General features: G+C 43.1%; 1 protein-coding gene across 3 annotated transcripts in view; it reads right to left on the reverse strand.

Moving 5' to 3' along the window:
* The window catches only part of SEPTIN7 (septin 7), a 122,517-nt gene that overhangs the window by 33,577 nt on the left and 63,578 nt on the right, over positions 1-25,362 (reverse strand). For all 3 annotated transcript variants that reach the window (XM_075921751.1, XM_075921749.1, XM_089776548.1), the window contains 4 exons: positions 18,947-19,047; positions 15,783-15,917; positions 5,529-5,646; positions 2,319-2,411 (listed from right to left, as the gene is read on the reverse strand). In XM_075921751.1, coding sequence (XP_075777866.1) covers positions 2,319-2,411; positions 5,529-5,646; positions 15,783-15,917; positions 18,947-19,047 — 447 coding nt within the window. The remainder of the gene's footprint in view (positions 1-2,318; positions 2,412-5,528; positions 5,647-15,782; positions 15,918-18,946; positions 19,048-25,362) is intronic.

Consider the following 25,362-nt stretch of genomic DNA (forward strand, 5'->3'; position numbering starts at 1 on the left):
ATGTCCAATACAAAAGGTTTCAATGTTTTCTTTATGTATGACAGGGGCGGAGAAATTTTTTTGGATAGGAGGCCACTGACCCACAGAAAAATGAGCTGGGAACCACACAAGTGAGCAGCAACCCCTCCCCTCCCCAATTCTCACTGATGTGCCCCCCAAGGCAGCTCACTCCTCTGGCATTGCAGCTCCATGCGGAAGAGGGAGGGACAGGGAGGACTGAGGTGCAGGGCTTCCCATGGGCTGGATTTACTCTTCTGGGGTTTCGGGGTTAGTGGATTTTATGGACTCCTCCCCCCTCCAGGCTGGGGACAAAAATGAGGGGTTCTGTGTGCAAGACAGGGATGACAGCGAGTAGGATAAAGGTGAGAGCAGGATCTGGGCAGGAGGTGGGGTGCAGGAGCAGGCTGGAAGGAGGGTGTCTGGCCAGAGGGGAGGAGACAAGAGCTAGGGAGGGAGCAGTGTGTGGCCAGGAGGGAGGGTGCAGCAGCAGACTGGGGGGAGGATGTCTCACCAGAGTGGAGGGTGCAGAAGCAAGGGAGGGTGAAGGAGCAGGGTAGAGATGTGGTATCTGGCTGGGGGGAGTGTTCAGGAACAGGATGGGGGTGCAGGGTGTTGGCAGGGGGCAGTACAGGAGCATGGAAGGGATGTGGGGTCTGGTCATGGGTGGAGACACTTACTTGCTGTGGGGAGAGGGAGGGAGGATGGAAGGGGGAGCTGAGCTCAAGCCGCGGACCACCTGGAAGGTTGCTGTGGATCTCTGGTGGGACCACAGTTTGAGAATCCCTGTAGTAGATGTAAGTACCAATGACTTAGGGAAATGCCCTATCACTTAAATCAGCAAAACATGTGGCTCAGGGGCATGACTATTCCACCATTCTGAGTAACAAATTATGCTGGCATAAGCAATAGTGAGCACAGTGGTATGTCAACAGGAGTGCTTCTGCAGTCAGCTACTGCAATCCACTGAGGTGGATCAATAATGTTGACAGAAGGGCTCTCTTCTCTCAGCATAGAATGACTACATGAGAGATCTTACAATGGTGCACTGCATCAGTACAGCTATGTTGCTATAAGCTCCCTAGTGCAGACACAGCCATGGGTTGCTAGATAAGCTATTCAAGTCCAGGACCTCTTTGGTAGCATTCTCTGAAATGTTTTGTTCCCTACACAGGGTCAGTTAGTCTGAACTACAGCAGTCCCAATGAGTACATGAGATGGTGTTCAGAGGACGACTTAAGGTTTATTAGAAACTAGAGAACCTTTTGAGAAAGGAGCTGCTGATACAGGATATATGGAGTATACGTAAACACAGAAACAGACTGCTGACATGTAAAACTGAAAAGGTCACAGAAGTTTTTCCCCACTGCCTTTGGTTTAAAGTGACAGGTGCAGAGCACCACATGGATCTGACAGACACACCCTGGAGAAGGGATGTAAAATCCAGTTTAATTGGTTAATCAATTAAGGAGGGGTCAACGGGGTGCCTCGCAGAATGCTGGAGCAACCCCTGCCTATGGGGCACCCAGGCCCACCAAGGATAGAGGCTGCTCTGGGGTGGTGGGCTCCCCTACAGGGCTGGGACAGCCCACTGCCCGTGGCAGGCAGGGAGCTGTTCCAGCCCCACTGATCAAACCTTCACACCCCTACCTTACAGGATAGGATTTATTAAAAGGTATTGATGCTCTATATTCTAATAAAGTGGGGAGGATATAATTTGGTAAATTACCGACAGGACCTGAAGAGAAACAAACAAAAGTCCCATTCCATCACATTACATGAAGGCAGACAATACTGACACGTTTTATAAGTGTTTGTAATGAAATGGTTGAAGCCTACATGTTAAGATGGGTGAACTTGAGTGCCTGATATGAAATGGGAATACTGATGTAACAGGCGACAAAATTGGTCTGATGATGATAATCCATGGGATGTAGTAATACCAGGCTACAAAATATACAGGAATGGACAGGAATAGCAGAGTAGGTTAAGGAGTGGCAGTTTATGAATCCAACAGCATCATAAAATTTCTATGGTTTAATAATGAGTGTAGTGGTAGGAATATACTATCAGCCACCTGAGTGTGATGGTGATGTTGCCTGAAATACTCAGGGAAATTAGAGAGGTTACACAGAGGAAACCTAATAAACAATGGTGACTTTCAACTATCCCCATGTTGTCTGAGAACATGTCACCTCAGGATGGGATACAAAGATAAAATTTCTACACACTACTACTCAAAAAGGGCAAGATCTTCTCTCTCCTCTAATAATGAAAGGAGAGTGGTGAACAGTGTGTTGAAAAAAGCAAAAAACATTTACCTTTATCTTTTTAACCAGCTTATTTTCTTCTTCATCATCTGTTTCTGGAAATTCATATATTTTAATTTTGTGCTCTTGGATTTCTTTCATAATCTAAAAGTAAAAACATTAAGTTACTAACACATATTCCAATTGTGATAATATTACTGAAGCATGCATTGTTTACTTGCTGCCACTTGATCATTCTTCCTCCTTCATTTGATACTGGGGAATTCTCTGCTTTCTAACGTGAACTTAATGCCTCAAAAGGCCAGTTCATAAGATGACTGCTATTGTGTATTAAAGAGTAATACATTTAGTATATCCCCCAATAATCTAATTTTTGGAAATCTGTCTGAAGTAACTTTGAAATTTTCTATTTATTACACAATGCAAATAACTTGTTTTTTCAGTAAAACTTGCCTCACAAAATTTTGAATGATTTTCAAGCATGATTAAATAATTCAAGTTCCTATCGTAGTTACTGTTGTCACTGCAACTTCTGTTCACCTCCAGCTCAGCTAAATTGGCACTGCTTGAAGCAGTATCACTTCTCTTGCCCTCTCAGCAGAATTTGTGATTGATGGACTAACTCCAGCAGCAGAGAACAAAAATTAAAATGCTAGTGAAAATGTAAGAGCAGTTGAGTATCTTAAAATTAGACATTCACCATGCTAATTTCTAAATTACTTATTTGCAATTTTTAAAATAAATCTGATTTCAGTTGTCCAGAATTTTGGAATAAGAAAGTACTACAGCATTTTACAACAGACATGCTACGGCTAGGGGATATAATGTTTTACAGCTTTAGAACAAATATACTAACAATTAAACAAATTGCATACCTAACCATAAACAGCAATATTCTGCTACCCTTCCACATTAAGTTCTACATCACAGAAATGCCACAAATGGTATTCAAATGTGTTCTCCTATGGAAACTGGGAATGCTATTAGCTTTGTAATCCCAAACTCCAATTTTTCACCATGCTGTCTACCTAACTTATCCTTACTATATATTAAAGAAAAATTTTCCTGCAGGACAACACAAGTGACAATGCATTACTCTGTCCTGCAGGAAAAAAGTTTTCATCCTGCTGTCCGTCTGCTCTCAGCCGCTTTCCCACTCCTACCTCTCCAGCTGCCGGGGGAGAGGATCTGTCCAGGGTGAATGGCCTCGAGCCAGCAAGTGGATGTTCTGGGACCAGGCCAAGGCAGTGCACTACAGCACTAAGGCAGCATAGGGCCCGCCCTGCCAGCTTGCACCCACCAGAGGCCCCACATGGCCTGGGCACCTGCTTCCTTGAGGAGCCTCAGGGTTTCCTCCTCTCTCACGCAGGAAGCCGCTGCTGGCATGCTACTCTTGCGGGAGGGGAGCAGGGTTTGAGGCTAGAGCACTAGCAGCCCAAGTGCTCCTAACCGGAGCAGCTGGAGACAGTGGCTCAGGGTCCCAAAGCATTGGGGCTGCAAGTGCAGCAAGGAGCTGCTGCCACTGCCCCCTGGCTCAGCCCCAGCTCTCCTTTAGCAACCAGCTGTTGTCAGCTCCCTGTGCCAGAGCCCTGACAAATCACTGTGGGGGGACGGGAGAGAAAGCTCTGAGTCTCCCAGCACGGAGAAGACATGCTCCCCTTCCCGGGCTGGGGTAAAAGCAGCGTGAGAGCATACTGTCTGGAGCCTTCCCTGTGCTCCCACTGGCCAGATTCTGCCTAATGGGAGCAGAGGAAGGCCTGAAGGCAAGTAAGTGCCCCCCATCCTCCCATGTCTAGACCTGTACCCCTAGGCCCTCTGAGCTACTGCCTCCATCAGAAAAATAGCTGATGGGGTGCCGGAGGTGGGATTCATGCAGGGGTGGGGCTGCGGCAGGATCAGCACCGGAGATGTGGGGGAATGGGACTGGAGCACCCCGGCCCCCTGAGCTGTCACACAGCTTCTGGCTGAAGCTCTGGTAGTCACCATGTGGAGGGCAGCTGCTAGTGTTTTAAAAACTGCTGCTGCAGTGGAGGGTGGCAAGGGAGAGAAGGGGCCTTGGCTGGAGGAAGGGGGGAGGGAGTGAGAAGGTGCCCTGGCTGGGGCAGCTGCAGCCTGGCCCTCTCCAGGGGCAGGAGGGAGAGCTGGGGTTGCCCACCCTTCACTACAGGGGGATTGGGGAGTGCGATGAGCACGGGGCACAGCCCCCTAATTTTATTAGAATTGTTTTTCAGAAACTGGATCCTCTGAAATCTTGCACTAGATAATACAGATCAAACCTCTTTCAACTGTAAAGCCGGTTCTCCCAGCACAGTCTCTGTGGGGAGAAGGAGCAGGGTGCAGCGGGAACTAGCAGCGCTTCTGCCTTTGAAATGTAGCAAGAGGATGCAGTTCCTGACTTGGCCTTGTGCTCCAGGCAGCGCTTCGCTTTTAAAATGTACAAGAGACCTCTTGGGGCTATTGTACATTTCAAAAGCAGAGAGTGTGGGGCCAGTGGGGGGACTGCTCGGGTCCCCCACTGGCTGTGCTCCACTCAGCACTTCGACCTTTGAAATGTAGCAAGAGCTGGCACGGCTCTTACTACATTTCAATGGTGGAGGCATTCCTATCGACTAATCAAAACAAATTACATTGACTATTCGATTAGTTGATAAATCTAAATTTAACATCCTTACCACACACTCCCTCCAAAAGAACAAATCACCTCTTTGAGATTCATTCTGTAGCCATCGAGAAGTGCACCCTACAAATCTAGTACACAGGAACAATTCTGCATCCACACCTATATTACAACTGTACCTCTAGCTTTAAATTTAAATACTGGAGCTCTGATAAGCAGCTGATAATTACGTGTCATGCATAATGCTTTAGCTAGCTACTTGCTCTTCTTTCGTCTTGATGGCTTCATGCTCTTAATTTCTAACATTTCCAAACAACAAAGGAGAATGTTAAAAACAAGTATTATTTAACTTTGTTTTATAATTCAACTTCAAAAACTCCCTTTTTTGCTTCCATTGTTAAAGATACAAATTCAGTGGAAATATTTCACTCATCAAGAATCACACAACACTTCTAACAGCTCCCCCTTAAGAAGATCACTCCACCAATATATTAAAAAATTAGTGATATATGTTAGAGTTTTTCATCTGAGATACTGCTTCAGAGTTTACTCTTAAGTATTTGAACAATTAAACTTCATTAGCTGCATGGAAACCAAAGCATTAAGTCAGGCTATACTGTAAACATATAAATCTTTCGACTCACCTGTTTTTTAAACTGTTGGCATTCCTCAGGTGTAAGTGTGTCTGCTTTGGCAATAAGTGGAATGATATTCACTTTTTCATGCAGGCGCTTCATAAACTCAATATCCAAAGGCTTAAGTCTGAAAAACAGCATTAGGGTCTTGTAATTTCATTCTTTTAAGCAGTGAGCATTAGATCCCTAAAAAAAGTTATGCTCTGTTTTCCACAGCACTTCTCAAACTTAACAAAAGAACAGCCATACTGGGTCAGAACAAAGGTCTCTTTAGGCTAGTATCTGGTCTTATAATAGTGGCCAATGCCAAGTACTCCAGAGAAAATGAATAGAATGGGTAATCCAGTGATCCATCCCATCACTCATTATTTCAAAAATAGGACTCCCCTTGACCAAAATGCAATTAATTATACCCACTTTGATTTTCATGTAGCGTTTCAGACTACTCTCTCTAAATGTACAGCTCATATGTGCCTCAAACAGTCCTGAGTGCACTTTGTAAATAACTTACTGGAAGTAAAATTAATGAGTGCACTAGTCACTGCATATGTTCTTTAACAACAGCAATAGGCTATTGTTCACTTTAATGATGCAAGGCTTTAAAGAAAATTCTGGAGACTAGAAACTGAAATATTCTTGCACATTTATATAAAATGTGGGCCATAGGTTTCTTAATCTTGCAGAAGAGTTAACTGCAGCATGAACTCCAAGTCTATCAATTCTAAAATGTTCCATTTTATATTTTATAAAATAATTTTCAAGTTATTTTCTTCGGATAAGACAGAAGCCACAGTATTGACTAAAAGAAAAAAAAAAAGCAAACTTCCTTACATAGCATTACCAAAAATCTTCACACACAACATTCAGAAATACACTTGTTTATTCCAAGCCTAGGTCCCTCAACCAGGGAGACCACCAACTGTCATTATGTCATAATATGGATAATACAAAATTCATTTTTCATTTGTTTTTCTATGCCTGGTAAAACCATCATAGAAGTTACAATCGTGGAAAGAGATGAGCTTGTTAGTGGTGGTGATGGGAAACTTCAGACACAAACCACAGCTTTGTCTAGCATTTCAGACTGTCCGGGGAAAGCAGTTCTGTTGTATGAAAACTCCAAATTTTCCCCCAGGGCTCTAAAAGTTGGCAGTCTCCCTAAACTATATTCTCATGCATTCTTTCCTAATTTTATTATGGCAGGAATTTATTAATGCCACCCACCATTCTTCAAACCAAAAGACTTAAATAATATAAATACTCTGAAACTTCTTAAATGTTGCCTACCATCAGGATGCACTATTAGATAATTTATTGGATAGTCCTAACCCTTCCATCACTCCTGTGAAACAACCTCAAATTTCCAGTACAGGTTGTTGTGAAAACATTTGAAGTGTTTTGAATCTCCAGAATGTGTCCCATGAAGCAGTGACCCTTGGTTCAGCACACGTTTCCAGCATCCTAACCCCTGAGATTACAACTCTTCATGTAATAAATCAGCCTTTGTGGTCACCAAATTTTCAAAAATGTATTGGAATTGGAAAAGATTCAGAAAAAAATAAAAGTTAGGGGTATGGAACCGCTTCCATATGAAAAATGATTAATAAGACTGGATCTTCTCAGCTTGGAAAATAGACTGGGGGAGGGAGTAATACAAAGTCTATACAATCATGACAGATGTGAAAAAAGTAAATAAATATTTACTCCTTTTTATAACGTAAGTAGTAAGGGTCACCAAATTAAATTAGTAGGCAGCAGGTTTAAAACTAATGAAAATATTTCTTTGCACACCACATAGTCAACCTGTAGAACTCTTTTGCCAGTGGACATTGTGAGGGGTTCAAAAGAACTAGATTAATTCATGGAGGATAGTTCCAGCAATGGCTATTGGGCAGGGATGGTGTCCCTAGCCTCTGCTTGCCCAAGCTGGAAATGGGCGATGGGGGATGGATAGCTTGATGATTTCTATTCATTAACTCTGGCATTAGCCACAGAAGAAGAAAGGGTACAGGGCTAGAGGGAACTTTGGTTTGACCTAATATGTCTGTTCCTAAATTTGGAATGAGCCATCAAAAACACAAGCTGAAAAGGAAGCCCTTTTTTATCTATACAAATAAATTTCTTGGTGCAACAGTTTTCCAAGGACCTGATCTCCATTCAAACCTAGGGATGTGAATGTTTAACCATTCAACATCACCTTAATGCATTAGGCTTACTGGTTACAGTTAACCGCCACTGTAGGCAGGGGGCTACTCCACCCCCGAGAGCATGCCACAGGGGGTGCTCCAGCCCATCCAGATAAGCCTTTTCTGAAGTGGACATGTCCAGGCATGCCACCAGCAGGAGGAGCATGCTAGCTCACCCAGAGCAACATCCATCCATGGTGGGGGGCTCCAACCCAACCCCCTGCTCACCCCATTTAATTGGTTAATCAGTTAAACACAACATTTAACCAGTTAACTAATGAAATGGGTTTTTATACATCCCCATTCAGAATGTGTCAAAGATATGCCTATAATCTAAGATGGGGATCCTAAACTCTTAGGGTCACAGCTCCCCTTATTCCTGTCTAAACCCACCCTACCCCCACTGGAATCAGGAGCAGGAGGGTTCAGGTGGCATGGCCCCTGTGGAACAGATGGGAGAACGCAACCAGAATACAGCTGGTTAAGTCTGTGGATAGGAATGTGGGTGGAGCCACAGTCAGGGGCCAACGCTGTTGGTGGGGCTCAGTGTTCAGTCGTGGTCAGGGGCAGTGATGGATGCAGAGTCGGGAGCTGGGGCCATGGCTAGAGCAGGGACAAGAGCAGAGAATAGCTGGGTCACACCCCCTCCCTACTCCTTAAGTTAGATTCACTTCTGTTGCTCTCATCTCCTCTCCCCCAAGAGATACTTCGCAATGTTCTCCATCCCCCTTTAGCCTAGAGAGCAGTAGGTCAAATTCAGAGACTGTTCGCTTGCCTATCAATAACACTACGGCACTTGAATGGTCCTCTCATTTATTTGGAAAAAACTGAAAAGTTAAATTAAAATGTACTTCTACAGTTACAAGTGGTTCCCAATTTAAACAAATGAGCTCAATTTAATTCAATATTCTGGAGAGAGCAAGAATTTAATGTCAACAGTACAATTGTACATTCTTCACCGAAAGGATTGTTCAATAAAATAGTTATCAATGTGGGTATCAAAGAATAAACTTTGTTACTTTCATTTTATTTCTTATATTTTTGATACCATGATATTTTACATTTTAGATGTAATTGACAAAGACAGGTCTGAGGCATTATGACAAAACACCTACATCTCGAACATTAATACAACAAGAATGTATCTGGGGAATGTGTTCTTCTGTTTCATAACATGTATAGATAGGATAAAAATTAACATTAATAAAAAAGTTTATACTGGATTAGCTGAGGTCAGTGGATGCTTCCGAGCTCCAACAAAATAACCAGTCCTGTCCTAAAACATCTAGGGCTGAGAGTTCTGTTCAGCTTCCATGCTGATTAAGTTAGCTGAAGTACCAAAACTGTGAATAAAAGACTGGCAATTGCATGAAGAGGTCTACCATGAGTGGATGTATTCAATTTACTTCACGTAAGCAGCAGGCAAACTGGATTCAAATCAGCAAGAGGCTATGCACATTTCAACTCAACCTGCACTTTTAAAAATCTATGAAAGACAGATTATTCTTGTAAACAAATACTGGAATCTCAGTTTATTCAGTAGTATTGAATCCTGATGGGCTAACAAAGGCTGAAATTTTCTAAAATACTAGATGAACCTAAATTTCTTTAAAGATTTATAAGGATTCAAAGCCATAATCTAAAAATTCTTGTGGAAAGGTACTTAACTCCACATATACAATAGCTTGTGCTAAGTGTTGACTTTTCAGCTAGTGTTAAAAACTAAAATTCCCATTATACAACAAAAACAATGCATGTTAAGCTGGTCAAGAAAAATCTATTTGGCAATATGAGCCCATTTTTACATGTCCTAGCCAAAATCTTCAAAATGTAACCCAAACTTGAGATGAAAATATACTGTAGCAAAGAGGTATCTCAACATAAATTGCTGCTATAAACTCAAGGTAACAGCAGCATAAATAAAAAGGGAGGGAATAATGCTAGGAAGTTTTTCATGAGAGAGATGCTGTCATGAACAGGAGGAGTGCTAACCAGAACTTGGTGTCAGCCTGGGGGATGGGAGAACCAATCAAGGTACAGGGTTGATATATGAATTGGATATAGGTTTCCTGCCTGCTTTCTTTGTGTGGGAGAGAGAAACCAGAAGTTAAGACACACTGAATAATTTCAACCCAGGCAGGACCACCATGCCCCCCCAGAATTCAGGACATAGGAGTGGACTGAACAAAGAAAATTAAAAGCAAGCAAAGGGAAAAGTGAATTCAGTCGCTTTCAGGGTAATTTTTCTTTATTTTGCGGTTTGGTTTGAACTGCTGTGTTTGTTTTCCTTAGTTGCTCCATAACATCTAACAACCAAGTATGCTTTTGCAAGTTTATCTTTTGTTTTGTAATAAAAAATACTTAGGTGAGGATTTGATTCTTGTGTCCTCGAAGGTCTGTATGTATCTGCATGCCTCTGACTGAGGGGTCAGCTACCAGAGACTGCAGTTTGTTTTTCTCTTTTATTTTTCAAGCTCTTTAAGGGCAAAAGAACTAAGGGTACTTATGGAGGTCATTTCAAGTGTTCACCCCTGGTTTTTAGGCATCAAAACGCACTTGATGGTGGCAGCGAGTCCCCAAAATCTGTGTATTATGATTCTGGGGACAAGTGTTTTTTTTTTTTTTTTTTTTTATAACCAGTGCCAGACAAGGTTTTGAAGCTGTTTTGCAGAGTGCCTAAGTGGGGAACAACTTTGACAGATGCAATCCCAGAACACAATCCCAATTCCTCTGGGTGACTATGCCCCACTTCATTAATCTAGTGGGCATGATATCAGGATCATCTAATTTCTCAAGCTATTGCTGAGGGCGTGGGTGGTCTTCAGTGGGAAGGAGCTTGCTTGTCCTGTCCCTATGTTTATTTTTCATAGGTTGGAGCAGGCGATCTGGTTATAAATTTGATTATTTTTCATGTACATATAAATGCTAAAATTTCAGTTCAATTTGTATTTAATAAAATACTTATCAATTTTAAAGCCAAGAGGGCAAAGGAAAGACACCTCATCTATAAATATTTTTACCCACGTTAGAGTTTTGTTTTATTCAGAATAAAAAGATGTGCATCACCTGATAATGACAGTTATACAAGGCCACAGTGAGCCCAGAAAACACCATCACTCAAGACCTCTAGATACTTTTGTATAGTGCTGGGGAGGAGCCAGTGGTCATAGTACATGTAGGTACCAATGACAGAGGGAAGGGTAGGAGAGAAGTTCCGGAGGCCAAATTTAGGCTGCTAGGAAAGAGATTGAAACCGAGGACCTCTATGGTAGCATTCTCTGAAATGCTTCCAGTTCCATGTGCATGGCCAGGTAGGCAGGCAGAAGAACTTCAGAGTCTCAATGTGCAGATGAGATAGTATAGGAAAGAGGGGTTTAGATTTATTAGGAACCGGGGAAACTTTTTGGAAATATAGTAGGAACATAAGAAATATCCCGGGGGGGGGGGGGGGAAAGAGGAAAGAGATGGATAGCTCAGCGGTTTGAGCATTGGCTTGCTAAATCCAGGGTTGTGAATTCAATCCTTGAGGAGACCATTTAGGGATCTGGGGCAAAATCTGTCATGGATGGTACTTGGTCCTGCTGTGAAGGCAGGGGACTGGACTTGACCTTTCAAGGTCCCTGCCAGTTCTAGGAGATAGGCATCTCCATTCATTTAAGATGGGTGAACTAGAGTTCCTTGTATGAAAGGAGGATATTGATATAGTAAGCATCACAGAAATTTGGTGGAATGAGAACAATCAATGGGACACAGTCATACCAGGGTACAAAATATATCAGAAGAACAAAACAGGTTGTGCTGGTGGGGCAGTGGCACTATCTGTGAAAGAAAATGTAGAATCAAATAAAGTAAAAATCTTAAATAAACCAAATGGTCCATAATTCTAAGAGGAATATAGCAGTAGGATAGTGATAGTGACTATGAAATGCTAAGGGAGATTAGAGAGATTATCAAAATAAAAAACTCAGTAGTGGGGGATTCCAACTATTCCCATAATGACTGGGTACATATCACCTCAGGACAGGATGCAGAGATAAAATTTCTTGATACCTTAAATGACTGCTTCTTAGAAAAGCTGGTTCTGGAGCCCACAAGGGGAGAGGCAATTCTTGACTTAATCATAAGTAGAACACAGGATCAGATCTAAGTGGTAAATATAACAGGACCACTTGGAAATAGTGACCAGAATGTTACAGAATTTAACATACCTGTGATGGGAAAGAAACCTGAGCAGCCCAACACTGTGGCATTTAATTTCAGAAAGGGGAACTACACAAAAAAGTCGTGGATGTGGTATACCTAGACTTTAGTAAGGAGTTTGATATGGTCTCGCATCATATTCTTATCAATAAACTAGGCAAATACAACTTAGATGGGGCTACTATAAGGTGGGTGCATAAGTGGCTGGATAACCGTACTCAGAGTGTAGTTATTAATGGTTCTCAATCTTGCTGGAAAGGTATAACAAGTGGGGTTCCGCAGGGTCTGTCTTGGGACCGGCTCTGTTCAGTATCTTCATCAACGATTTAGACATTGGCATAGAAAGTACGCTTATTAAGTTTGCAAATGATACCAAGCTGAGAGGGGTTGCGACTGCTCTGGAGGACAGGGTCATAATTCAAAATTATCTGGACAAGTTGGAGAAATGGTCTGAGGTAAACAGGATGAAGTTTAATAAAGAAAAATGCAAAGTGCTCCACTTAGGAAGAAACAATCAGTTTGACATATACAGAATAGGAAGCAATTATCTAGGAACGAATACGGCAGAAAGGGATCTAGGCGTTATAGTGGACCACAAGCTGAATATGAGTCAGCAGTGTGATGCTGTTGCAAAAAAAAGCAAACATGATTCTGGGATGCATTAACAGGTGTGCTGTGAGCAAGACACGAGAAGTCATTCTTCCGTTCTACTCTGCGCTGGTTAGGCCTCAGTTGGAGTAGTGTGTCCAGTTCTGGGTACCGCATTTCAAGAAAGATGTGGAGAAATTGGAGAGGGTTCAGAGAAGAGCAACAAGAATGCATAAAGGTCTAGAGAACATGACCTTATGAAGGAAGGCTGAAAGAATTGGGTTTGTTTAGTTTAGAAAAGAAACGATTGAGGGGGACATGATAGCCGTTTTCAGGTATCTAAAAAGGGTGTCATGAAGAGGAGGGAGAAAACTTGTTCATCTTGGCCCCTGAAGATAGAACAAGAAGCAATGGGCTTCTTAAACTGCAGCAAGGGAGGTTTAGGTTGGACATTAGGAAAAAGTTCCTAGCTGTCAGGGTAGTCAAACACTGGAATAAATTGCCCAGGGAGGTTGTGGAATCTCCATCTCTGGGGATATTGAAGAGTAGGTTAGATAAATGTCTATCAGGGATGGTCTAGACAGTATTTGGTCCTGCCACGAGGGCAGGGGACTGGACTCGACCTCTCGAGGTCCCTTCCAGTCTTAGTATTCTATGATTCACACAGCGCACAGTCGGCCCATGGAATTCCTTGCTAGTGGAGATTGTGAAGACTAGGAATTTAACAGGGCTCAAGAAAGAACTAGATAAATTCATGGAAGTTAGGTTCATCAGTGGCTATTAGCCAAGATGGGTAGGAATGGGTCCCAAGCCTCTGTCAGAGGCCGGGAATCGGTAACCGGAGAGGGATTGCTTGAAGATTCCCTATTCTGTTCACAGCGGCAGACGTAGGGAAGGGCAAGCAGGGCAGCTGCCCCGGGCTTCAATAGGCCCGCGCATGTGCTACTACCTGTTGGCTGTGGCCATGGCACATGCGCGAAATTCAATAGGCCCCGTGCCCTGGTCCCCGCAAAACTCTCATCCACCCCATCTGTTCACTTCCTCTGGGGCACCTGGCATTGGCTACTGTTGAAAGACAGGATACTGGGCTAGATGGACCTTTGGTCTGTCCCAGTATGGCCATTCTTTTCTGACCATGTAACACCATAAAAACAGGTAGGAAGTGAGTGAGTTTACAGATACAGCATTCTCCTTTTAAAAAGAAAAAAGTTAACTAGGCTTTGGCCATTTTATATTCTCTGAGCATACTTAAATCTCCTTGATTCAATTATATTTAGGGGAGCAGTGTCACATTCTGGGGTGCAATCTGGACCAGCAGGGGTAGGCCCCGGACCTGGCATGAGCCAGGCTGCCTGCCCGCCTGACTCCTAGCACACTTTAAATGCAGAGCTGCAGCAGGGTTAGGTCCTGGACCCAGCACAAGTCGGGACTGAGCCAGGCTGCTGGCCAGCCTGCTAAAAAAATTTAGTGACAGGGGGAGGGGGTGGAGGAATGTGCATAGTCTATAGCATTAACCTATAAGCTTTTGCTTATTGGTTAATCAACTACACTATTACATCCCTACCACGCACACCTCTGATTTGAGATTAAACATGAGGCAATATCAAGTACATAAAGTAATTTTCTCTCCCACCCACTAGAGAGAAGTGTGACCAAATTAAAAATAAGATGGAGTGGATGAAAGCTTTGAATCATAATGAAATCTGTGAATGAAAGCAGAATTTCAGCAGCAGGGGTTTTCAACTCATTGAACAAAAGCCACAATAATTCCAATATAAATTTATGGCAAATATGAACCACAAATATTTACAGTGGATTAACCAACACCTGGTAGTCCGATACTCCGCTTTATCCGACCCTGCAGCTCCCGGGGACTTTGTCCCTGGGAACTGCAGGGTTGGATACAGTGCGGGCCGGGAGAACGGCCCCGCTTGCTGCTCCTGCCTGGAAGCATCTCGGCAGCGGCAGCAGCTTCTCCTAGAGAGCGAGGGAACAGCTGATGCTGCTCTGCCAGGGAAGCTTCATTCCGGCAGGAGCAGCATCAGCTGTTCCGTTGCTCTCTACAGTAGAGTCCATATCAACTGACATATTCGGTAATTGGACCATGTGTTGGTCCCGTTTAGGTCAGATGATAGGGACAATTTTAATAAATTGAATGATAATTAATACAGAAATGGCATTAAGGAATAAAAGACATAGCAACACTCACAAACAGATAAACTGACCATATTTTTCTTGGTATTCCGATTTACAACCAGTCTGGTGTACTACTATTTGACAAGCCAAATTACCCCAATGAAATTAAACATGGCTTGTAGTGTAGCAAAAATGGGTATTTTAATATTGCTAATGAGATTATAAGTATGATGCATAATGATCTGATGTATAATTACTTGCTTATAAGTTCTGTATGCTTCTTTTTCCCAGTTTTTCAAGATTAGATTATGTTTACTGCAAGGCCTTGATTTCTGTTAGCTTTACAAATTAAGTTGTACCCCTTGTCTGCATCACAAACTAAGTTGTGCAAGATTCCTTTCTTTTACTATTCCCTTAAGTAATTATTAATCTTATCTGAAACTCTGTAAAATTGTTTGGTGTGAGTGCGACAACCATCGAACATGCCAGATGGTCAAGAAAGAAGTGGAAATCTTAAAGATAACCAGGAAACATCCCTTGCGTCTGAGGCTGAATTAAATTGGCAGCATTGACAACCTTGGAGACAGGCAGAGACCCCACCAAGACTGAGACACAAAGATGGGAATCAATAACCATCAAAGGGTAACTCTGGAGAACATCTCTTAACGATGGAGGACTGCAGCAAGACACTGCAATATCCATAGACCCAAATGGGAATTTTATATGTATAAGAAGAGGAGCTCTGACCATTAGAACTCTGGGTTTTTGTTCTGCAAGCCAAACCTTGGAGGAGACTCGAATCGCAATCAAAAGACCCCCAACTCCTCAGTCAGCCTTGCCTGGCCAGTAAGACTGACTTGAGCCATGTCTAGTAACTATGCACCATCTGTAAAGGTGTGTGTGTGTGTGCGTGCGTGCGCCTCCCTTATAGAGCATATGCTAACTGCTTCTCTACTGCATTCTCAAGAAACAGGGCATATTGCCTTTTCCCCTAAAAAGATCCCATGTGCTTCTTTTCTTATAAACCTAACAGTAGCTTATTTTGAATACTCCTGACCTGGAATTTTGTATATTTCTGGAATGTCAAAGTTTAAAAGTGTATTTTGAGATAGAATTAGGGAGGAAATGCACATTAAAATATCAAGATACTAACCCATGTCCTGAAGGAGCAATGAAGTATAAACAACACTGCACCCTATTATCTGGCATCTGACGTCGATTCACACGGGATTCTGCGTTCAGGTAGTCTTCAAACTTACTGTCAATGTAGTCAATAACAGGCTGCCAACTACAGAGTGTACATAAATAAAAGCCTGTAAGATCATTTATACATATTCACATTAATTGAATATCAATTTCTGAGATACACATACACTGATTTTACTGAAAACAGAAACAGTACGCACAATATTGCTATAGCATTATCTAGTTTAAAAATACTGAAAAATGTAAATGTAGGAGGAAAGTAGATAAATTCTATTCTAAACTGCTTTAAAATAATGAAGCTCTCTTTTTAATTTGAAATGTTAATCAATGCATTCCTTAATGAAGAAATTAAGATTATATTTAGCAAGGTTTTTATAGTCAACAGGATTTCAAACTAACTACACGAACTGCAAGTATTTCTGAAATATTAGCACAATATAAACTAAAATATTGTAAGCATTGTACAAAGAAGGGAAATAGAAGATTAAATACTTTAAAAGATCATTCAACTCTTAAAAAACAAATAAACATCATATATTTAAGTAAACAGTCCACATGTCCACTGAAAATTCCTTTAAACACAGCTATCCACTGTCAACAGTTACTAAAGGAATATACTTTCTAGCAGAGCTACTCAAAATGTGGCCCATGGCCTCTCTGCATGTGGCCCGCAGTGCCTTGAGCTGCTTCATGAGCCACCTGCCTGCCTCATTGCTGGGGCTCCAGCAGTAGTTCCAAGCCGAGGGCCAAGCTGCACAGCTTTGAGCCAAGCCACATGCGCAGGAGCTGCCGGACGGAAGGGGGGGAGGTGGAAAGAGGTGGTGGCAGAGCATGTCTGCCCATTTGCTACAGTGCAAGTGCATCCCTGCAAGCAAAGCTGCATCTGCACATGCATGGGAGCTGCTGGCTGACAGGGGAGGGGAGCAGCAAAAGGCACAGCACAGCACGCCTGCCATGTCTGCCACAGCAGTAATGCCTCTCCATGAGCAGAGCCGCGTCTGCGCATGTGTGTGGGAGCTGCCGGCCAGCCGGGGGGCGGGGCAGCAAAAGGCAGTGGCAAAGCACGCCTGCTGTGTCTGCCACAGTGGCAGCGCCTTCCTGAGCCAGGCCATGTCAGTGCATGCACAGGAGCTGCTGGGGGCAGTAAGAGGCAAGTGGCAAAGCAGTGGCGGAGCCATGCAGCTAGACAAGGGTGAGAAAGGTCTATGCTGGGGCAGTAATCAATATAATGGTCTTCTGTTGATGTGTGTTTTAGTAGTTAAATTGCTGAACTGTCATTGCTCATTAAAATTGCTGTCACATGAGTGGAAATCAGGTAAATATTGCATTATATTAATACTAGCACAACTGACTTAAATGGGACCTGCGTGTTGTGTAGTCTTGCCTTAATCTTTGTATTCATGCCTATCAGTATGAAAGAAGCTATTTGCATATACAGCCAGTCCCCGAGTTACAAAAGGTTGATTGATGACCGTTTGCACTTACGACCAAACCTCCCATTAAGCCATGGGTTCCCAAACTGGGGAGTGGTGAAGGAATTCGGGGGGGGAGAAGAGGGGCGCCGCAAGGCGACACTCTCCTCCTCCTCCCTGCCCAGGTCAATCCCCTTGCTATTTTTGTTATTTGCCTGTCAGTTCCTTTTTTTTTGCTCAACAAGTTTTGTTGCTGGGGGAGGGAGGAAGCATGAGGGTTTCTCAAAAATCAAAAAGGGGGCATGATGCTGAAAAGTTTGGGAACCACTGCATTAAACGGTTATAAAGTCAGTCCCCGAGTTACGAACGCGACCCGTGCTTATGAACAGCGCAGTCGTAACTCAATGGGGTCCGACTTACCAACATTTCAAGTTACGGCCAAGTTTTTGGTCCTTAACCCATTCGTAACTTGGGGACCGGCTGTATTTGCAACTGTGCTTAAGTTGCGTCCGTTGGCACGTGCTATGGGTATCATTGTGACTCCTGGAGTTTTCAAAGTTGAGTAGCCCTGCTTTATAGGATGTCAAAGAATTATCAATCACGTACCATCATAGAAATAAGTTAGTTTCAGATTACTGGGAGCATTAATAATGCACAAAAGGCTGAAATTTCTGTTCACATTAGAGCTATTTAGAGAAGCTAAAAGCATTTAAACCAAATTAAAATGGCAATAGACAGCCCAACTTTTAAAATAAGATTACTGGCCTATAGGGAATTACTACCAATACAAAATATATGCAAAGCTTAAAAAGCAAACCTTATGATTGAAAAGAAAAAGAAGCATATTTAAAATGAATATTGATATTTACATCCCTAGTGATCAGTTAGCTAGCAGGTAATAGAATTAATGCGGTTACTCAACTATTCTGATTGGTTACTTGACTATTCTATAGTCACCAGGGGCTGAGCCACCAGCCAGTGCGCTCTGACCCCATTCCTGGGAGCCCCCTGCTGCTATCAGGGGCAAGAGCGTAGGATGCCAAGCAGAGCCGGTCTGTAAGGGGAGCCAGTTTAAAAACCTGCTCCCCACACAGACCAACTGCTGCCACCCCACACTGCTGCCTCTGATACCAAGGTAGCAGTGTGGGGTGGCCCTAGCTCCTCATCATAGGGATCCAAGCTCCTCATGGACAGAGGCTGCTAGAGGAGCGGGGTGAGGCTGCCGTGAAGTAGCCTCTGTCCAAAGCAATCTGGGCTGGCCCATGGGGAGCTGGGACCACCCACGGACAGGAGCTTATGCCGTGAAGCACCCTCTGTTCACAGAGAGCTCGGACCCCCCTCCCCCAGGGACAGGAGCAGTGGGCGGCTTCACAGCTGCCTTCTCTATCCTCTTCTCCTCAACACCGGCTCCACAGTGCTCCCTTCCCAGCCTCTCTACTGCTGCCTAGTGTGGGGAGAACTGGCTTTTAAGCTGTCTTCCCCCCAGCACTGGCTCCTGCTTCCCTCCTGCTTGTTGCCTCTGTATCAGAGGCAGTGGGGAGGGGAGGGGGAGGGGAGAGTTGATACGATTAACCGATAAATGAGTTGCCCAGGCTTATCAGTTAGTTGTATACTTGATTACTCGTTTACATTCCTACTGATCACCACAAGGACAATTCTATTCAAATTTATTTTGGGAGATCATAAAGTTAGCTCTTACCAATTGCTATTATCCACTGCATCTCCAAATCCTGGTGTGTCAACTATTGTGAGTAGTAACTGAACACCACCTTCTTTGATTAAGACTTTTGACTGTTCAACCTACAAGATTCAAAAGATTTAAATTCTCATATAACAGCTGTAATACAATACTGATTTTAAGTCATTTGTTACAATGCAAAAAAACCCCAATATAAATTATATACCAACAATTAAATAGTTGAGGAACTTTGCAGCTTTCATTTTGAGCTGCGATGGCCCATTCTGCCTGTATCATCTGACTTTTTATTTAAGCTTTAAGACCATGAGGAAAACTGGATACTGTTAATGTTAGAAAATCTACAGGCAGTCCCCGGGTTACGTACAAGATAGGGACTGTAGGTTTGTTCTTAAGTTGAATTTGTATGTAAGTCGGAACTAGTACATATTGTAGGGGAAACTCGAGCCAAACATTTCTCCAGACCTCAGTTTTATTCTCCCACACCTCACTTCCCTCAGTCCTTTATTCTCAAGCTGAGGTGTCTGCTGAGAAAAGCCGCTCTGCGTCTCCCTGGTTTGCTGGGGGGGGGGGGGGGGGCGCGCTAGCTTCACATCTCCATGGTCTGCTGGGGGGAAGCAGCTAGTGCGGGGTTTCCTCACCCCGTTTGTAAGTAGGGATCTGATGTAAGTCTGATCCATGTAACCCGGGGACTGCCTGTATTTGCAAAGTACATGGAGAGGTGCTTAATGTTTTCATTGGCTGCTAGCAATTTCTAATATTTTCACTGGTTAGCAGTTTTAGAACTCAATTAGAAAAATGAAATGATCAATACTGATAGAAAGTTAACAAAAATCCAACGCTTGCACAGATTATGCAACAAGATGTAGTAATTCTGTATAGTGATAGAAATGTTCTGAAATGTGATTTGTCCTTTTCATACGTGTTCATTTTTTTTTAATTGTATCCTTTGGTATATATGGTTTTGACTATTTTCTTCCACTATTTGATCTGAGGAAGTGGGTCTGGCCCATGAAAGCTCATCATCTAATAAACCATCTTGTTAGTCTTTGAAGTGCTACATAGTCCTGTATTTTAATTCTGTATACATATTCTTACATCCATATATGTGGGTCATCATATTAATTACTAGTTCACTCTCTTCAAAGGAAGTGACTATCCGTTTTTAAAAGTTAATAAAATCCTATGATACCTACTATTTCTATACATTGTTTAAAATATATTTGTTTAACTCGATGATTGTTTGGTAAAGATCAGTTCCAGAACAGGAAATCATCCACTATAATGTTTAGAATTTTATTTTTCAATTTTAAAATCAAAGCAGCTGCTCCTCTGTCCTTTCCCTAAAAACATATATTGATTCTTAAAAGTACTTAGCACGATTGCCAACATTAAGTATTGGTTTCTTGGGCAGAAACACCACATACAGCTTTTTAAAAACCCAGCTGGACCTAGTTTGCCAAAATCTGTTCTACAATATCATCCAATCAGGTTTGGGTTATATAGGCAAAGATCCTTATCTCACGATGAGGTTATCTGTACTAGTCACCAACTATGCATTAAATCTGAAGGTAAATTGTGGACCCCTTTTTCATAAAGGCTTACTAGAATTAGAATAGAGATGTCAATGTGTAGATGACAACACGGTTAACCGATAAACCTAGGATCGTCAATTAATCCTGTTGACTACATGCATTCCCCTTTCCCCCCACTTCTCTCTGTATCAAGAGACAGCAAGGGCTGAGGTGCAGCTAGTGTTCAGGGGGAGCGCCGGCTCCCCAAAAACCAGCTCCGTGGAGCTGCCTGCCGCCCTCCCCCACCCCGGCTCTATCAGAGGCCGAGGCATGGGAGTGGGGGGGAGGGAGGAGAAATGTCAGAGGAGGCTGCGCCACAGAAACAGTCCCTGTACACAGGGTTCCGAGCTCCCTACAGACAGGCTTCCCTGCATCTCATGAAGCAGCCTCTGTCTATGGTGACCTTGGGCCAGCCTCTGTTTGCAGAGAGCTTAGGCTCCCCACAGACATGGGCTGCTGCCACACACCACTGTTGCCTCTGTATCAGAGGGAGCAACACGGGGCAGCAGGCAGGAGTGGGTCTGTGCAGGGAGCTGGTTTTTAAACTGGCTCACCTTACAAATCAGCTCCCACCTGCCACCGCATGCTGCTGTCTCTCATAGCAAGGCAGTAGTGCAGGGTGGCAGGTGGTTCCCTGGAAGTCAAGCTGGGAGCATATTGGCTGCTGGCCCCTCCCCTAAGGGCTATCGAATAGTTGTGTAACCACTAAAATTTGATGCCGTCACACAACTATTCAACTACATGCTATCTAACATTCCTAGATTAGACAAAACCCAAAGAAACACGACTTTTGTCTTTGTCAGGTTTCAGCAACCTTTGGCTCTCTACCCAGCAGGGTAAACCACTGATAGGCTGAGACACATTTTTCTTGCCTTGACTGTCTGCAGGCCCATGCTCCTCTGGCAGCTCCCCAGTGGCCGCAGTATGCTGTTCCCAGTCAATGGAAGCTGTGGGAACAGGCACAGGCTCCAGGGATGCATTGGCTGTCACTTCCCACAGCTTCAATTGGCGGGGAATGGCAAATCACAAGCACTGGGAACTGTGTGAGGCCGTGTCTGAGGACGGTCAAAGTCAGCAAAACATCTCATGGCCCGCCAGCAGATTACCCTAAAGGGCAGAGACACAGAGGTTGCCAACCCTAATTTTAGTCTTTGTTTCTATCTATTGCAGTAGTCTATGCCAATGGTTTTTCTTCACTATTTCCTTTGGTGATAGATGATGAGAGGCTCAAGTCCTCATGACCACTTTTCTTGAGTATCAATCACACAACATGAACATGGAAACATTGTTCAATCCTCTTCCACTCTTAAGGTGGTAACTGAAGGAATACATATAATATGCCTAGCATTTTCAAAAGTGTGATGTTCCCTATCTCAGAGTAGCATGGTTAGCAGGATTCTGCTTGAGGATTTATTTAGCTATGTAAACCTCAGTGACCTTTCAACAGTTTCTGTAAAGGGAAGTCATGCCTTACTGATCTACTAGAGTTCTTTGAAGGGGGTCAACGAACATGTGGACAAGGGGGAATCCAGTGGATATAGTGTACCTAGATTTCTAGAAAGCCCTTAACAAGGCCCCTCACCAAGGGCGCTTAAGTAAAGTAAGTTGTCATGGGATAAGTTGGAAGGTCCTCTCATGGATTAATAACTGGTTAAAAGACAGGAAACAAAGGGTAGGAATAAACTGGAAGTTTTCAGAATGGAGAGAGATAACTAGTGGCATCGCCTAAGGGTCCATACTGGGATCAGACCTATTCAACCTATAAGTGATCTGGAGATAGGGGTTTATAGTGAGGTGGCAAAATTTGAAGATGATATCAAACTGCTCAAGATAGTTAAGACCAAAGCAAACTGTGAAGAGCTTCAAGATGATCTCACAAAACTAAGTGATTGGGCTCAAAATGGCAAATGAAATTTAATGTTGATAATTGCAAATTATTTTTTCCACTCCCCAATATGATGGGATCTAATTTAGCTATAGCTATTCAAGAGAGATGTCTTGGCATCATTGTGGATAGTTCTCTGAAAACATCCACTCAATGCACACCAGCAGTCAAAAAAAAAGCAAATAGAATGTTAGGAATCGTTAAAGGAATAGAGAATAAGATGGAGAATATCTTATTGACTATATATATTCATGGAATGCCCACATCTTGAATACTGCATGTAGAGGTGGTTGCCTCATCTCAAAAAAGATATCTTGGCACTGGAAAAGGTTCGGAGAAGGGCAACAAAAATGATTAGGGGTTTAGAACATGTCCCATATGAAGGGAGATTAAAAAGACTGGAACATTTCAGCTTAGAAAAGAAGAGATTGGGGGGGAGGGTATGATAAAGGTCTATAAAATCATGACAGGTGTGGAAAAAGTAATAAGGAAGAGTTATTTACTTGTTCCCATAATTTAACTTTATAACTGCTCGTTCTTATGTTAATAAGTAGCAGGTTTCTAACAAAAGAAAGCTTTTCTTCATGCAGCGCACAGTCAACCTGTATAACTCTTTGCCAGAGGAGGTTGTGAAGATCAGGACTTTAACAGGGTTCAAAAAAGAACTAGATAAATTCATGGTGGTTGGGTCCATCAATGGCTATTAGCAGGGCTTGCTGAGCCGTGGCGAGCCCCGCTAGCCAGCCGCGTGGTTCAGGGCGCTGCACATGCACTGATTGTGCTGCGACGCCGTGCTGGGCTATAATTTACTCGCCTGTGGTGAGTAGATTACCTTAATTGTCGAGCCCTGGCTATTAGCAAGAATGGGTAGGAATGGTGTCCCCAGCCTCTGTTTGTCAGAAGCTGGAAAAGGATGACAGGAGAGGGATCACGTGATAATTCCCTGTTCTGTTCATTCCCCTGGGGCATCTGGCATTGGCCACTGCTGGAAGACAAGATACTGGGCTAGATGGACCTTTGGTCTGACCCAGTATGGCTGTTCATGTTTTTAATAGGTTTCAACTAACTTAGAGTGAAAGCTTCTCCATGGCAATTAGCTTTTTAGACTTTCAATATGCCAAGAAATTTGATGGTGGTTTTCCTGATGGTGAGATAGTCAAAACTTTGCCCTCTACAGCACACCAAATGTTACTTTTGTTAGTGTCAATTAAGAGCAATATTAAGAACCTGTGCCATTCATCCTGTTTAAGTTATTTTTCTTCTGTGAACTAAGTGAACACGTTTGTCCATACATGGTCAAAATCTCAGAATGCAGCAACATCTGGAACAGATCCAGAAAACAACTGTAAACTAGTGTCATTCACAGCTAGAATCCAACTGTATCCTATCATCTGGTTTTACATGTATTCCCAAGAGATTAATGGAAAACAAATTAGTTCATGTCCTGGAATTTAAAACTTTTAAGAAATCCATTCCAAATGGCCATTTTCCCACGCACTTTAGTTAAGCAGGTCAGATTGGTCTATTTTACATTATACTAGATCTTACAAAACTGAATAAAACGTCTCAGTCTCACTTACAGCAGATTCTAGTTTGCTGCAGCATTTTTTAAGAGCAAATGCCATTTACAACATTTCCCCTACTGTGAATTGAGGACACTCCCCAAAATAGCAACAGCCACATAGGAGCAATAAATATATTGCTACTAATGAAAGTCTACTATATTACTATTGGATCAAGCATTTCTACATATCACACACCATTTACAATAGTTAACTGATAAAATATATATATATATATATATATATATATATATATATATATATTTATTTCACATTAGGCGTGTTAGCACATAGTCGTGAAATGATTAACTGATAAACCTGGGTTTATTGGTTAATCCTAACCACTATATGCAACCCTCCCGCCCCCGCTGCCTCTGTATCAGAGGCAGCTATGGGGGGAGGGAGTAGTCTGTGCCCATGGGGAGTCAGCTTTTAAACTGGCTCCCCACAAGCACTGGCTCCTGCGGGACTGCCTGCCCCCACTCCAGGCGTTGCTGCCTCTGATGGAGAAGCAGCAGCACAGAGAAGGGAGGAGGGCATGCGGGAGCCGGTACATGCAGGGAGCCAGCTTTTATGCTGGCTCTCCATGTGTTCCGGCTCATGCAGAGCCACCTGCCCCCCTTTGCTGCCTCCTACAGAAGTAGTGGAGATGGGGGTCACAGGTGGGAGCTGGTGCTTCGGGGGAGCTAGCTTAAAAGCCAGCTCCTCATGTGCACCAGCTTCACAGAGCTGCCTCCTCTGTCCCTCTATGCTGCTGCTTCAGATACAGAGGCAACAGCGCAGGATGGCAAGGGGCTTCCCCGGAGTGGGGTTAGGAGCATACTAGCTTACGGCCCAGCCTCTGGGGACCATTGAATAACTGTGTAACTGCTAAGATTTTGTAAGGTTACACGGTTATTAAATTAGACAATATCTATAGTCCCTATTTTACACAAGTATCAGAAGGGGTAGCCGTGTTTGTCTGAATCTGCAAGAACAACGAGAAGTCCTGAGGTACCTTATAGACTAACAGATATATTGGAGCATAAGCTTTCGTGGGTAAAGACCACTTCGTCAGAAGCATGTAGTGCAAATTCCAGACACAGGTATAAATATACCTCTGGAATTTCCACTACATGCATCTGAGAAAGTGGGTCTTTGCCCACGAAAGCTCATGCTCCGATGTATCTGTTATTCTATAAGGTGCCGCAGGACTTATTTCACACAGGATCATTTACTTTATGGCTTCTTCTGAATTCTCCTACCAGAAATTAATTCTGTGTAATTCATGAAAAAACAGACAGGCTTTCCACTGAAAAAGATAATACTTGTTGATTTTCAGCCACTATGAGATAATGGTACATGAAAAGGCAGATTGCCAGTTAAAGATAGCAACAGTTCCTGGAGGGATGAATGCCC

The sequence above is a fragment of the Pelodiscus sinensis genome, chromosome 2 (genome assembly GCF_052426305.1).
Source record: "Pelodiscus sinensis isolate ZL-2025 chromosome 2, ASM5242630v1, whole genome shotgun sequence".
Taxonomy (NCBI): Eukaryota; Metazoa; Chordata; order Testudines; family Trionychidae; genus Pelodiscus; species Pelodiscus sinensis.